The following is a 15,526-nucleotide window of genomic DNA, read 5'->3' as shown; positions in this document are numbered from 1 at the left end:
GGCTTGTCCTTTGCTACAAAAAGGATTGGGTCACCTTGCTGCACTTTATTTACTTTTGTTACTTGTTGCTCGTTACAAATTATCTTATCACAAAACTATCTGTTACCTATAATTTCAGTGCTTGCAAAGAATACCTTGCTAAAAACCGCTTATCATTTCCTTCTGCTCCTCGTTGGGTTCGACACTCTTACTTATCGAAAGGACTACGATAGATCCCCTATACTTGTGGGTCATCATGGACTACAAGAATGTGGTTGATGATATCAAAGAAGGCTCGCTTGGGAGGTATAGGGCCATCATCAAGGAGATTAAGGAATGGTCATCAAATTATTCTCGATGCTCTTTCATCCATGATTTGAGGAATTTTAACTTCAAAGCTTACAATCTTGCTAAATGTTCTCTTTCGTTAAGCGTCAGACGCCATGTTTGGCTTGGCAAGCCTCATGATCCGGTTACTGTACCCATGAAATTTTTGAATCAATAAATCTTAGTAGGATTGTCTCAAAAAATGCAAAAGAGTTATTTTGTGTTGATCCTTAATCAATTGTCATTATTCCCTTACTCCAAGTACCCACACCTTATTCCCCTTACTCGCCCCTTCACGGCACTTGATGTGGCCAAGGTGTTCATGCAGGAGATTTATAAATTACATGGGTTGCCATTAGGTATCATATCAGACCGAGATCGCATCTTTACCAGCCAAGTGTGGCAGAAACTATTCCACATGTGTCATACCGAGTTGAACATGAGCTCTTCCTATAATCCGCAAACGGACGGACATACAGAGAGAGTCAATCAGTGTCTCGAGACATACTTGCGCTGCTCAGTGCACTCGTGTCCACGGAATTCGGCTAAATGGTTGGCCTTAGCTAAATACTGGTATAACACCTACTTCCACTTGGCTCTTCGACGGACCCCATTCGAGGTAATCTATGTGCATTTGTTAAGAGAGTTTGGCATTTCCCAAGTGGAAGATGCCACTTTGCCAGACCTAGCATCATGGCTCAAAGAGCGAGAATTTCTGATGGAACATTTGCAGTAGCAGCTGAAGAACGCCCAAGACACGTGAAGGCTCAAGCTGATAAATATCACACCAACATATCTTTTGAAGTTAGTGATGCGGTGTTACTCAAACTACAACCGTCCATTCAGACTTTCGTGGCCCGACGTCCGTTTCAGAAGCTTGCATTCAGGTACTACAGATAGTACACAGTTCAAACCAAGATTGGAGGGACATACCGTCTGAATCTGCCAGCAACTAGCAGGATACATCTTGTGGTTCATGTTTTTCTGCTCAAGCGTGTAGTGGGCGCCACCGTGCCGGTAAGCGCCTATCTGCCACCTACTAACGCTTTTCTACAGGCTGAACACACTCTGGCCCGTGTCTTGGACCAGCAAACAAGGCGTATCGCAGCCTCGCATCTTTGTGCAGTGGGAGGACCTCCCTGCATCGCTGGTGACCTGGGAGGATCCCAAGCAACTACAACAGACATTTCCCACAATGTCGCCTTGGGGGAAAGGCGGCTTACAAGGAGGGGAGAATGGCACGACTACTACCATGTGCCACAGCCGCAACGAGGACACTGACGCAACGGGCCCACGTGATAGTGAGCAGGGTGGAGAGAGAGAGAGAGAGAGAGAGAGTACGGAACCCTGACAAGGGAGGCCCACCAGCGCGCGTGTGTGTGGTGAGTGACCTGCGAGCCGAACGAGTGGTGTTAAGTGTGTGGGCTAAGTCCCGTGGGAATCATCGATCACTACTTGCAACCAAACGAACCAAAGAAGAGAAGCTGATCTTCTCCTTCCTATTGTACACAAACGAGTTTAATTCTCTAATAGTGTCACAAAACAGTTTAATTCTCTCACGTGACCCACTGCTGTACACAAACGACATGAGAAATAAAATGATTACACTCTTCAAGAGCCAGGTCATAAGCATATACGTATGAAAGAGAATCCAAGTGACAAGAGCACATCTAGAAGTTTCGATTCATGCATGGCAAAATGTTTAACGGAACCACTAGGTCGAACCGATTTGTTATTCACATAACTCTTTTTTTGAAAATCTATTCACATAACTTTGTAAGCAACTCTTCGTTATCCATAACTCACAACTTACTTATCTCCCATCTCCATTTAGGTACGAATACATGAGTTTATCACACCAGGGTTAAACGTCCATGTGATTTTTTTAAAGAACTATAATTGCTAGGACAATATGCAAATGCAACACATAATTTCTGAAAGTAAAGAGAAAAATTATGAATTGACATAAACTCTAACAAGACTTATCTCGCAAAAAAGAAAACTCTAACAAGACTTACACAAAATAGAGATGGTTATATTAGCCTACCCGCAAAAAAAATAGAGATGGTTATACATATTAGCTAACCATTACATACACACATCCTCTCTTTTTTTGCGGGGACACGCATCCTATTTTAGATGGCTAGTTTTTTTCTTTTACGTTATTAGCACTTAGTGCTCACACACGATTCTTACTATTGACAAAATCCATTATGTGTGATAGAGCTAGTAAACAAACTTATAATAAGAAGTCACAAAAAAACTTACAATAAAAAGCTGTAATTCCAAAAGAAATAATAATTTTTTTAGAAGACCAAAAGAAATAATAATAATAATAATAATAATAATAATAATAATAATAATAATAATAGTAAAAAGAAATAATAACTGTTTTTTTTGGGTGAAGGACACTTTATTGATTACTTGGGAAGTTCAAAGGAATACAAAAAGGGTCATGTGGATAGCCTAGTCACAAGTGACGACCCTGGCTAAGAGAAACTGAAAATTTAACCAAGCTATGAGCTTCTTTGCTTGTGTTCCTACCTTGAGAGCTCCCTCTTTGTCGTTTGAGAGCATTCATTCAATGTCAAAGCGCAATTCACATTCCTGAAGATCATATGATGTGCCATTCCTGCAGGGTAATTCCTTAGCTATTCACATTAGTTGTAGGCTACTAAGATATTATAAATAGTGGAGAAATTCTTTGGAGTGTGGTTACAGTTTCAATGTTGATTCAGTATACAAGTTTAACACTCGTGATCTGAAACCAGTGAACAACTGAAACTGTAGTTTTTTTTCGATAAAGGACATTTCATTGAATAGATATATCGAGGTGATACAATCATATCGAAAGAAAGCCCGGCCTCTGCATAGCTAGATGCACACAGCCAAAAATTCCAAAGCACCCTAAAAATAAAATAATTTGATACAGTGCCAAGCAATAAATCATGTCCAGCCTAAGGAGTGGTAGATCCTATCCGTAAATCACACCGCCATCCATGGGGGTAGAAAACCTCCCTGGCCGTACGCTCCAGCCGTGTAGACGCCATCATAAAAATGTCCCTGTCTTCCGGCTTCTGCAGGATAGACCAAGTACGGAGCCATCGTGTACAAACATGAATAACCTGCATAGGAGATGAGACACATTTATTGTTAAAAACCACATCATTCCTGGTAAGCCACATTGCCCAGCATAAGGCCGCCGCTCCCACAAGAATATGTGCAGAAAATTGTTTCTCTATACCCTGCAACCAGTTGCCGAACATATTCCGTGCACTACGTGGTGGGTATAAATTCGAAGCTACTTGGACCATAGCCCAAACTGCCCGAGCGAACTTGCACTCAAAAAATAGGTGTTTGATAGACTCGTCATGTTGGCAAAAGACACATGTCTTGGAACCATGCCAGTTTCGTCGTGCCAGATTATCTCTAGTTAGGATGACTCCTTTGTTAAGAAACCAGAGGAAAATCTTCACTCTTAGGGGAATTTTTAGCTTCCACAATTTCCTGTTATCTACAGGAACATCACAATGAACCATTGCATCATACATGGATTTGACCGAAAATTTGCCATTCTGATGCAAGTTCCATCGAAAAGTGTCCGGATCATCTGACAGTTGAATGTCCTCCAGGCGAGTGAGTAATTCATTCTATGCTGTCAGACGAGTGCCCAAAAGATCCCTACGGAAAGAAATATCGGGGTTTTCCTGTCCTAATACTTGTTTGATCGTGACAAATTTATGTTTGACGATCCGGTACAAGCTCGGATATTGCACCATTAGGGGAGTGTTCCCTAGCCAGGTATCTTCCCAGAAACGAACCTGAGCACCGTCCCTAACCAAGAAGGTCCCAGATTGGAAGAAGAATTCCTTGGCCTTCATGACACCACTCCAAAAATGTGAATCCCCAGGTTTCCAATGAATTTGAGAAATGGAATTGGATCCCACATACTTGTTGCGAATGATTTCCTGCCATACTCCATTCTCAGTGAGTAATTTATAGACCCACTTGCTGAGAAGAGCGATATTTTTAATCTCAAGGTCTTGGATTCCCAGGCCCCCTTGGCTTTTAGGTCCGCATAATACGCTCCACCTAGCCAGTCTATATTTCTTGGTTTCGTTATCACACTGCCAAAAAAATCTGGATCTAAAGTAATCTAGACGCTGTAGAACCCCTTTCGGCAGGTGGAACTGTAGTTATAGTTCTTGTATCAGAGCAACAACGCGGGCATCCTTGACTGTATTCTTTGCTTTGCGGAGCTAGCTTCTTTTAACCAATTCTGTGGTACCCTTAGCTTAAGAACGGGAAAAAAGCTATAAGTAAGGCCATTGGTTTAGTAGCTGATAGCTGGGGTGAGGTTAACTTAAGCTGGGAGTTAGTTAAGAACACCCAGCCAAAACAGTGAAACATGTGTGAGAAACAACAGAACCAAACCAAAAGGAGGAAGACCAGGGAGAAAAATGGTTCAAACACTGGGTGGAAAGAATAGATAGAAAATACTAGGTGAAAAATCAGATGCAAAATGGTGGGAAACAAAAAAATGTAGATTGAAAAATAAACAAAGAAAAAACTAGCAGTACTTTAAAGTTCCTAGGATTGTTCAGCAGTACTTCCTAGGAGGTTTTCACCCTGTTTCTTGAGTAAATGTGTACCTAGCAAAAGAAGTACCTAGCATGTACCCTGTTTCTTGAGTAAATGTGTACCTAGCCACGGTCCAAATTAACTTACCTTCGCTTTCCCAGTTATCTAGAGGCCCGAATTAACATGTACCTAGTTTTTATTGAGGTTTACTTTTCTACAGATTACCCAGTTGTCTTTTTAATACTAATTATTTAGCAAATGCAAATTCGATTCCTATTTCGTGTTTTGTTTTAGCCGACGGTGAAATGTGGCAGATTATCCTCCTTTTTGGCTAGCAAGTTGCACCTGATTTTTATAAGAGCGCGGCGCGCTAGTTAAATTGAATGATTGCATTATAGTCAACTTTCAAGTGAAATGTTCTGTTCCAGTTCATTCTTGTTCATGATTCCATTGAATCTGGTTTATTGAAACAATTCTGCCTCTGTGTTGCATCATTTGGAACTATATTTATCATTTCACTTTAGCTGCTAAACATTTAAAGGAATCACAGCTTCATGTGATGTCTAATCTTAACATATGCTCGAGAAATGAAACTTGTATTTATGTGCAGAGCCCATGTTCTTTTTTTCTGTGACTGGTGTCTGGTGCAATGCTCCACTATGAGATGGCTAGTTTCTTTTTGATGTATACAAGTTATAGTCAAGAAGCTCTGACTGGTTAATGATTTGCATGAACACTTGTGTGAATATTCTTTTGAGCTGAAGTGGCTAGCATGTTGATGCTTAAATTATGAAGTAGTTTTGGTCAAGTTCGAAATAGTTGCAAATTGATCTGCCTCGTGTCTTTGTTTTTCTTTGAACTGAAGAATTGCCTTGGTTTTTTATCGATGTCTTCTTCTTCTTAAAGGTCATCAAGTGGTTTTCTCGATAATATTAAATGGTTAGCCAATATACATCAGTTTCCTCTTTCTATGTATTGTGTAGCCGACGGTTACATGTGGCTGATCATCATCTTGATTTGTTCAGTTTGACCTGATTGTTAGAGGAGTTTGGAACACTGCTTGTTAGATTGAATGGAGCGATTGCATTACAGTCAACTTGTGAGTGAAATGTTTATGTCGCAATTTATTCTCCATGTGTGCATTGCAATCTGGTTAGGTATTGAATTGCCCTGTTATAGACGTATAGTTCCTTTTCTCTCTGTATCTGGTGCAGGGCCATGTCGAGTACCATTTCTCGAAAGTAGATTGCACAATTTGTCACAGCACGTATTGTGTGCCATTCCTGCAGGGTGATTCCTCAGTTGCTCACATCACTTGTAGGTCCCATTATCTGTTGCATGCATGCCCCCTCTGGCATCTGCACACGTGTGTGATAAATATATCCATTGTGGCTGCTATATCCATTGTGGCTGCAATATGTTTGAATGAGATCCACTATGAGTCTGCTAGTTTTTTGTTGATGTATACAAAGTTATGATCGAGAAGCTCCAACTGCTAATGGTTGCATGGAATTCATATTACTGTGAATATCCTTTTGAGCAGAGGTGGCTACCGTGCACGTTGATGCTGAAATTACTAAGTCGTTCTGGTCAGCGTTTGAAATACTCCCTCCGTCCCATAATACCTGCCTGTTGTTTCTTAGAGACTACAGGTGGTCTTCTTAATGATTCTACAAATTTAGCAAATATACGCGTTTCTGTTTTTTGTTGTAGCCGATGATGAAATGAGGCAGATTTTCCACTTTCCTGACCAAGCAAATTGCGCCTGGTTTTAGAAGAGCTTGGAGCACTATTTGTTAAATTGAATGATGAGGTTACAGCAGTCAACTTTTGAATGCAATGTTCTGATGCAATTCGTTCTTGTTCATGATACCGTAGCATCTGATTAGGCATGTAAATATCACATCTGTCTGTTGCATCATTTGGAATTATATTTATCATCCCACTTCATCATTTACAACCATGTTTAACATTTCACTTCAGCTGCTAACCATTGTAAGAATCAATGTTTCATGAGATGTTGATTCTGTACAAAACCTGTAGTGGTAAGCACAAGAAGGTTTGTCATGGTCATTTACTAATTGCCGGGCATGTTTCTATGAAAAAGATGCCAGCCATGTTCCATTGTTTTCTCAGCAACTTTTCTCTTGCAAGAAAGCACCTGGGATTGTGTCGCAAAGCAGTTAAGAAGAGTAATTAAGTTGAAAAGCTGCTCTGATCGTTTGCTACTGCATGCAGTATGTTTTTTCAGTAAAGCATGCGATGCAGTTGTAGTAGTAGGGATTACTATCAAGTTCTAATCGTCTTCTGGGCTACGCCCATCCTGTTTGAGAGCTAGTGTAGTTAGAACTTCAACGCCCAGCCCAGCCCCATTCCAGGACATTCTTATTTTTCCTCGATTGACATCTGCCGTCGCCACGACAAGCTGTTCCTTGAGTTTGAGTAACCAACCAAACTAGTGTAGCACGGTTAGGAACTGTACTTTTCGTCCCTGAATTCGCTTCATGCATGGCGAGACTCTTCAGTGTTCTTTGGTATGAAGAAGATTAGCGCATTAGCATTTTGAACTGTACGTTTTTCTCTTTAGTACCTACATTACTTATGTTTTAGTATGATTATTTAATATCGTTGTACTTGTAATTTTTGCTGACTTTGATTTGAAGTTCTTGATCTTGTTAGTTGCAAGCATGGTGGTTCTGCTAGACTAGTAGTGTAGGAACATGAAGAATTCAAACCCATGATCTGGATACTCCTATGAATTGCTTTTGATACTGCATTAGCTAGCAATACTGCTGGCTGATGGCGTGCAATCGTTTTTGATACTGGATTAGCAGTTCCCTCTGCTGGGAGGGCGTGTGTCGACAGCACTGTAGATGCTAAATACTTATAATGTTTCATTCTAGTAATGGAACGGGGGCCTGTAGGTTCCATGGACTCTACTGTTTCCTGAGCTCGAGAATGCAAATGCTTGGCGCTACATTTTCAGGTTGAAGCAGGCTTGACAGCAGGTTCATTTTCAGGTCAGCTGTGCTCTTGAGACTTGATGGGAGCTTTGCAAAACTCGTGCTCCAAATTTCACTGCATGTGTATGTGCAACATAGTATTGGTAGAGATCGATGGAGCCGGCCGGCGCATGCAGTGGCGTATGACCGTATGGACGTGAATTAATGTACAGTCTGGAGCTTTAACCTGGATGGCCTGTCTGACCCCGGAGCAGCATAGTCGCTGCTTTTAGTTTTGTAACACCATCGACGTAAACCCCCATGTGTAAAACTATGGACCTTCCTATGAATTCTTTCAGAAGGAGTCCAAGCGCCAATGCCTTCTCACGCTAGTGTGTACTCGTTCCCGGTGCCTCGCAATCCTTTCTAAGGCCATCTCCAAGTGGACCCGCAACCGTCCGGACCGTCGAAGTCATCCAACGCCGACCTGTATCGGTCCGCGGACCGGTTCGGATGTGATTTCTCTCATAAAACGGAGACAAAAGTTGAGGAGCTTTGCAGGAGTTCAGACACGCGAAACGTACGAATCCGACACCCCAGACCCACTCAAAACCCTTCCCCGATCTCGCGACTCCATCCTCCCCATTTTCTCTCCTTCCTTCTTTCTTTCTTGCCATCGCCGCCGCTCCACCACCTCGGCCACCACGCCACACCCCTGCCAGAAATTTGCATTTCCGTCACCTCCGGCGATCCAGCAGGGCTCCCCGCCGCTTCTCCTCCGTCTCCGTTAAACCCCTGTCCTCCGACCGCCCCGCCAGGTACCATCCTCTACCGTGCCCGACAACTGTTCGATGAATCGTCGGAGCTGAAAACAGTTGTCCCTTCTTCTTTGTATAATGGATTCCGATTTGAAGTACATATATGAGCAGTATGTTGAGTCATCCGACGGCTCGCCGGACAAGGAGGAGTACTCCAATGAGACGTTGATGATGCTAGCGGTCCTTGAAGACGCGGAGCGTGCGGAGGAGCATGTTCTCAATTTCAAGGGCTCGATCAAGGGTCATCGAGTGCTCAACCGCGACAAGGCGCGCGCCATTTGACACTGATGGCCGACTACTTTGCCTCTGATGCTCTATTCACTGACCATTTTCGCCGGTGTTTTCGGATGCGCAAGACTGTCTTCGATTGTTTGTCCCAAAGACAAGAAGCAGCTAGAAAGGATGTCGAGAGGGCATTTGGAGTTCTTCAGGTCCGTTTTGCAGTTGTTCGTGGAGCTGCATAACAATAAGATCCATAGACCTTGTGGGAGGTGATGCCATGTTGTGTGATCATGCACAACATGATCGTCGAGGATGAGGGTGACGATGCCGCCGTAGCTCTGGAATTTAAGAACATGGGTGATCCTATCCAACTTCCGGACCAGAATCCGGCCACATTTGAGGAGTTTATTGAAATGCATCAACAAATTCGGCATCAACCAACTCACGAGCAGCTGAAGGAATATTTGATTGAGCATCAGTGGGCGGTGAAGGGGACAACAATGTTGGGATGTAATATTTGAACTTTTTAAAATTCGAACTTGTGTTGCATGCGGGTACTTGAACATGTGTACCGTTTGCATGCATGCGGACTTGGAAAAAAAATAAGGAAGATTAGATGTACGCGGCTACGGTTGGAAGACGTCCTCCCGCCTCCGTGTACATGAACTGGTCTCCTGTGTCCGTGAATTGATGCGAGAGGATTTTTTTTTCGGGTTGCCGTGGGAGATGCTCTTATTTTACTTTGGGTCGAACCAAATTTACCCCGAGAGCCCACGGTAAATCCGAAATGCTGGCGCAGATCGAACCGGTCCTGGTGGATGGAAAACACGTCACGTCGCAGCACCGACGGCACAGTACGCGGAAGGCGGGTACGCTGACGGCTGGCCGAGGCCACAGTGCCCCCGAGCAGCGCAGCGCAGGACTGACATGCACGTACGCACGCCCGCGATAGATCCTCTCTCTCTCTCTCGTGCAATCCGCGGCCGAGGTCACGAGGCGAGACTGTTGCGCGCTGAGCCGAGCACGGCACGCCATTGATGGCCCCCGCGTAAATGCGGCGCGATGATGCAGCGTACGCGGACGGACGGGCGACGCGGCAGCCGAACCCAGCAAGCAAACGACCTCCATCAATGCGCCTGCGAGTTGCGATGTCCCTCCTCGTCCCCGTCCTGGTCCTCGAGAAAGAGAAAGAGAGAGAGAGAGAGAGCTGTGGGGGAGGGGGACGGGGAGGGAACCGAGGTGGAGGAGGAAGCCCGGAGCCTGCGTGAAAAGAAAGGACCTCAAAGGCAAGCTCTCTGCAGCTGCAGCTTTTCCACGGCCCGGAGTCCCGAGGAAAAGCGCGCCAGAGCACGCCCGTGCGGTCGCGGTCGGTCGCGGCATGGGCTCTCCCTCCTCCTCGTGAGCAGCGGCGCCGACCAGTTGCTGGGGCTCCTTTTCTTGGCTCCTTCTCGGTTCTGGCAGCGGCGGGCGACCAGTCGTCTTCCGGCTGGTGGCGAGCTCTCCTCCTCTCCTGGTCACCAGTGCGGCGCTCCGGCGGTCGTCAGCGCGCCATGATGGACCAGGAGCACCTGGACTTCATCATGCGCCACCACCACCACCAGGACGGCATGGGGTTTGTTCCCGCGGACCGCGGCGACAGCGAGGTCAGTGCAGTGCGTGGGTGGGTGGCCGCCGCCGGAATCGCTTGCTTGCTTGCTAGGCGCGGTAACCGGCTGCGGACTTGGATTGCAGGAGGCGCTGGGGTCGTCGGAGTCGGAGCCGGCGGGGAGGCCGCGCGGCAAGAGGGCCCGCGCCGCCGAGGTGCACAACCTCTCCGAGAAGAGGCGGCGGTGCAAGATCAACGAGAAGATGAAGGCGCTCCAGAGCCTCGTGCCCAACTCCAGCAAGGTCCGTCCGTGCATCACACCCAAGAATCATACTGCTACCATGCTGCTGTTCCCTCCTCTCTGTTTTTTTTTGCTGGAAGCTAACTGAGGTGATGCTGTATGGCCGTCGCCGGCACCGGCTGCTGCTGCTGCAGACGGACAAGGCCTCCATGCTGGACGACGCCATCGAGTACCTCAAGCACCTCCAGCTCCAAGTGCAGGTCAGCAAAATTTTCTCAACAGAAAAGTTTATGCTGTGTCATTGTCATCGCCTGAAAAATCATATGTGCTGTGCTGGTCAACAGTGCTGAACGAAAATGTGAATATTTGCCTAGGTTTAAAACCCTTAATTGGGCAACAACAACAACAAAAAACAGGAAACTGGACAAGACATGTTGATTTAGCTAGGCTGTTGCGTCAGTAGGTTGCACAAGGAATTATTTGTTTTGCCCTTGACTGTATGAAAACGAAACATCGGTTTTCAGTCTTATTGTTGTGCTGTGATAATCAAGTAGCTGCCCATTTCTGCGTCTCTATGGACTAGGGAAAGCACCAATGCATCATACCCCATTTCTGCATTTCAATTTGTGTTCGGTCGCAATGGTTCATCGCATTTCGATTTGTGTTTTGATTGCTATGACTCTGTTCCAGATGCTGTCCATGAGGAATGGCATGTATCGCCCCTCGGTGAACTTACCAGGAGCACCTGACCAACTGCCAACATCGCAAATGTGCGCCGCACTTAACCGCGTCGACGCATCATCAAACCATCCATCATCCATGCTGCCTATGAATCATTTTTTAGGAGCAATGTCAGGGACTCGACATTTGTATGGTCCTCCGAATCAGGACCGACCGCGTCACGAACCTCTTGTGTTATCAAGTGTTCCGTGCACGACCACTCGAGAGCCTCCGTTCCTTCTCGGGCCATCGCAGGGGTCCCCCCTTCGATCCCTTCAGTTGACCTTACCGGCCGAGGTAACTGTTCTGTTGAGTGCAGAGCATAAGCTTGCGATGAAGCCACCCTTCCTCTGCAAATGCAGAACAGCAAACTGTCAGTACTTCCCGTATATGGTGTTTCACTTGTTTTCTTATCCATGCCAGATGATCTTTCAAGAGGAGGCAATGCTAAAGCATCGGCTAAGTTCAACTCAAGAGACCACCTCTGTGCCAGGTTAGGGGTCGTAATAAGTTTCAAATAACTAGAAGTTAGCACTTCACCTCTAGTATCATCTTTAGCATTTTGATGAATTGGTGAAGATACTTGTCTTCTTTCTGGCATTCCTCTATGTTTCTCCAATAGGACATGAGATGAAGCAGGAAACACCTGCAGCGAGGGCTGGTCATTTCGATGCATGTTCAATCTGGAAAAATCAATCACAAGACATGACGCCAAACAATCCGGAAAGCGTTCTGTTTGCGCCTCACTTGCGTAGGTAATTCTTCACTCTGGCATGTACACATTCATGGCGGGAGAGAATTGTTTTTATTTTAACTTGGGAGAGGGTCTTTTTTTGGTTAGTCATATTGCTATTTTCTGTTGCAAGCATTTTTTTACGGAGTTAAGGAATCTGAGGACTTGAAAGTATGATCTAACTACCTGCTGTAACCTGTACTTTCAGTACCAACGCTAACAGCAAGATTTCTTGGCTCAAGATAGATATTTTAGAGAACTCAGAGAATGCATTGTATGCACCTGTTTTCAGACTCCTAAAAAAATAGGTTGGAGTCACTGATTTTGATCTACTAGTAACCTTTATTTTGGGTTATCCCAGCCCCTAAACTTGTTATGTGACCGCAGTTAAGCTATCTGGTAGCCACCACTTCCACTAACAGTCTACTCTAGGCTTATGAAATTATATGAACCGTTAATATGGTATCATTTCTCTCTGATCAACTTAGCTTGTGATATGTTTCGTATATTGATTAAAGGAACTAACAGTTCTCTTCACGATCCTTGACAGATTTGGAAACGGTAATGCTGACTCGGGTCTGAGGGCGGAATCGAAGTAACTTCGCGATCAAAATGGACAGATGACTTGGAATCTCTGGAACATTTGCCCATTGGGGTGCTCCATTTAGGCAGACATGCACTAGGATAGTAAATGGTGATCGCCAAGATAGTAATGGTCTTCATCAGATGCAACTTGTCTAATGCTAGCAGTAGCAGTTATATTATATATCAGCCAGACTGCATTCTTGATATGAAATCAAGAAATGCTGATCATGTGAATATGTAGCGTGAACGCCTTCTCCAAACCGCAATGAACTGAAACCAGCTACTAGTATGAATCCTTGTAAGTGCCTGTGCTACCGGTAATTAGTAACTTGAAACTCTTTTCTTTTTTCCCTTCTATTTTATTTTGAAAATGAAGGTTAAACCTCTCAGCCGCAAATGCCAGACCACTTATTTTCTTCCAAAATATGAAGCGGTGTTTTAGTCACCGTCTCAATAGCATAAATGGTCGAAAAATCATGAATTCTTTTGGCAACAAACTTGCTCAAGCGTTACACTTGCTTTTTTTTTGCAAAGAAATGAATTTTGTGGTATTGTTATTGAAAAAACAAAATCAGCGCTGTAATAGAGGTACCCCTATTCACTCTATATTGTCCTGAAAATTTTGTTTTTTTGCTCAGATATTTTACGGGAGTTTTTTCTTTGTCGAACTTTTTATACGAGTACAACGGTAGGTCAAGTATGTTTGATTTTTTTTGGAGATTTTTTACTTTTTCCTGAATTGCTAAATAAATCTGGACTTTTTTATCAGGTTCATCTACCACCAGGTGTATCAGGGTATTTTCCTAGTTAGCCTCCACTAACCTATTTTTTCTCAACATGCACACATGCCACGCCATCATGAAAACATGTATGGAAAAGAACCACTTAAACATGCAAACACACATGGGAAAAGGCTCATCTCTATAAATACGAAAATCATATTTATTTTAAATTTTACTTGAGTTCTCATATTATTCATCCAAGTATTATGTTCCAAATAATTAAATATCAGACCCTCAAACAAAATTAAATATCATGAAAGTATATTGCAACCAACTTCAGATGCAACGCTCGGGGTATCATACAGTATCCACGAAGCATGCCTCCATCATAACTTCTTGCACCCATGCAAACACAAGGCCCGGATTAAAGACCGGGTTACATTGGTAATCCTTGGCTTTACAAGATGAGTCTCTACTCATCATCGAACACGATAGGGACTCTATTAATTACACATGGCGCCACTTATCTAGATGAAGTCATAGGGCACCATTGACACGTGGGAAAACGAGAAGGCCTATGCCACATCGTTATATCGCCACCATGTGATCATGCATGACCCCAGATAGGCACCAAGCCGGCCGCCTCTAGAGTAGTGCCCCATTGTGGCTAGCGACAATGATAGGTTGGAGGGTTGGAGCGGCACCAACAAAAGGTTGGGCAACGTCTCCCACCTAAGACGACACCATGATCATCAGTAAACCACCGAACGCACCACCATAACCAGTGGCCGGTCTAGCCCAATTTTAAAGGAAGATTTTGAGACCGCCAGTTAATTTGATTTCATCATGTTTGGACAGATTTATTTTTTAATGTTTACTCTTGCAAATGCTAGACATCGCCTACAGCGAGACAGAACAACGCCTCGCCTCAAGCAGTCGTTCTTTAAAAAAAAACAGTCGTTCTGATGGGTCGGACCAGTAGTGTTGGTTTTGGAAGCTTCTATCTACCGTCCATACCAGTTTTGGGACCTTCAATCCGGTTTTGGGAAGGTTACGACCTTTTTTTTCTTCTGCGCGTTACTTTACTGGTCTGTATTGGTTTTCTTTCAGTTTTTTATTTATGTTTTATTTATGTTTATGTTTTATTTGCAAATACAGGTTTACTTTTTAAAAAAAATGCACTTTCTCCATATACACGCTGAACATTTTTAGATACATGTTGAACATTTTATTTGAATACATGTTGCGCACATTAAAAAAATTCATATACACGTCGAACACTTGTCCATATACATGTTGAACATTTTGTCAAATGCACATTGAGCGTTTCTTTAAATATACAGTGAACATTTTCTTTACACACACATTGAACATTTTTCATAAATGGCATGAGCATCTTATCAAAACATGTGAAATATTGTTTAACTGTTAAAAATATTTTTAAATGTCATAAACTTTTTTTGAATGGTACGAAGCATTTTTTTCCAAAATTATAAGAACAGATACATTGTATAAAATGCTAACAAACGTATTTTTGTGACTCATGAATATTTTTGAACATGAGGAACATTTCTTTTAAGATATGGATTTTTTACAGATTATTTTAGTTTTTAAATTATGTGAATATTTGTAGTGCGTGATGAACTTTTTTGGAAAATACCACTTATTCTGATTGATATTACTCCCTCCGTAAAGAAATATAAGAGCCTAGGGAGTACTTGTCATTGAAATGGAAGTATATAAACGTATTTCAATGCTAGATATATCAATTTGAGCGACAAGTAATATGAATCGGAGGGAGTATATATTATTACCTCTGTCCCAAATTACTTGTCATAAATTTGTCTAGATACGTATGTACTCCCTTCGTCCCATAATATAAGAATGTTTTTTACACTAGTGTATTGTCAAAAACGCTTTTATATTGTGGGACAGAGGGAGTATCTAACACTCTGAGAAAGTAATTCGGGATGGAAGGAGTATGATATTTCGAAAAATGAAACAACGATCGGAAACAAAAAAAAGTAAAGAAACGAACGGAAGCAAACCAAGCGGCTCCCTACTGGACCGG

At 43.4% G+C, this 15,526-nt stretch overlaps 1 protein-coding gene across 2 annotated transcripts; it reads left to right on the top strand.

Moving 5' to 3' along the window:
- The first annotated feature begins 10,020 nt into the window (after window positions 1-10,020).
- On the top strand, window positions 10,021-13,084 carry LOC123146019 (transcription factor SPATULA). 2 transcript variants are annotated; one of them, XM_044565584.1, is made up of 7 exons: window positions 10,021-10,512; window positions 10,601-10,756; window positions 10,890-10,955; window positions 11,386-11,712; window positions 11,839-11,908; window positions 12,038-12,166; window positions 12,699-13,084. In XM_044565584.1, exons 1-7 carry the CDS (start codon window positions 10,420-10,422, stop codon window positions 12,728-12,730), a joined length of 873 nt encoding a protein of 290 aa, XP_044421519.1. In that variant the 5' UTR covers window positions 10,021-10,419; the 3' UTR covers window positions 12,731-13,084. The 2 variants fall into 2 exon arrangements, with proteins under 2 accessions (XP_044421519.1, XP_044421518.1); XM_044565583.1 differs by having other exon boundaries at window positions 10,024-10,512; window positions 12,038-12,170.
- The last annotated feature ends 2,442 nt before the right edge of the window (window positions 13,085-15,526 follow it).

The sequence above is a fragment of the Triticum aestivum genome, chromosome 6D, assembly GCF_018294505.1.
Source record: "Triticum aestivum cultivar Chinese Spring chromosome 6D, IWGSC CS RefSeq v2.1, whole genome shotgun sequence".
NCBI classification, from domain to species: Eukaryota; Viridiplantae; Streptophyta; class Magnoliopsida; order Poales; family Poaceae; genus Triticum; species Triticum aestivum.
Note: the sequence above shows the minus strand (reverse complement) of the source record. Positions and strands in the feature narration are given on the sequence as shown.

What these genes read in the sequence shown, in the direction of transcription:
- LOC123146019 (XM_044565583.1), top strand. Translation starts at nt 10,420, where the DNA reads ATGATGGACCAGGAGCACCTGGACTTCATCATGCGCCACCACCACCAC. An exon ending in TCGTGCCCAACTCCAGCAAG is followed by an intron (nt 10,757 to 10,889) that starts GTCCGTCCGTGC and finishes CTGCTGCTGCAG; the next exon opens with ACGGACAAGGCCTCCATGCT. An exon ending in ACCTCCAGCTCCAAGTGCAG is followed by an intron (nt 10,956 to 11,385) that starts GTCAGCAAAATT and finishes ACTCTGTTCCAG; the next exon opens with ATGCTGTCCATGAGGAATGG.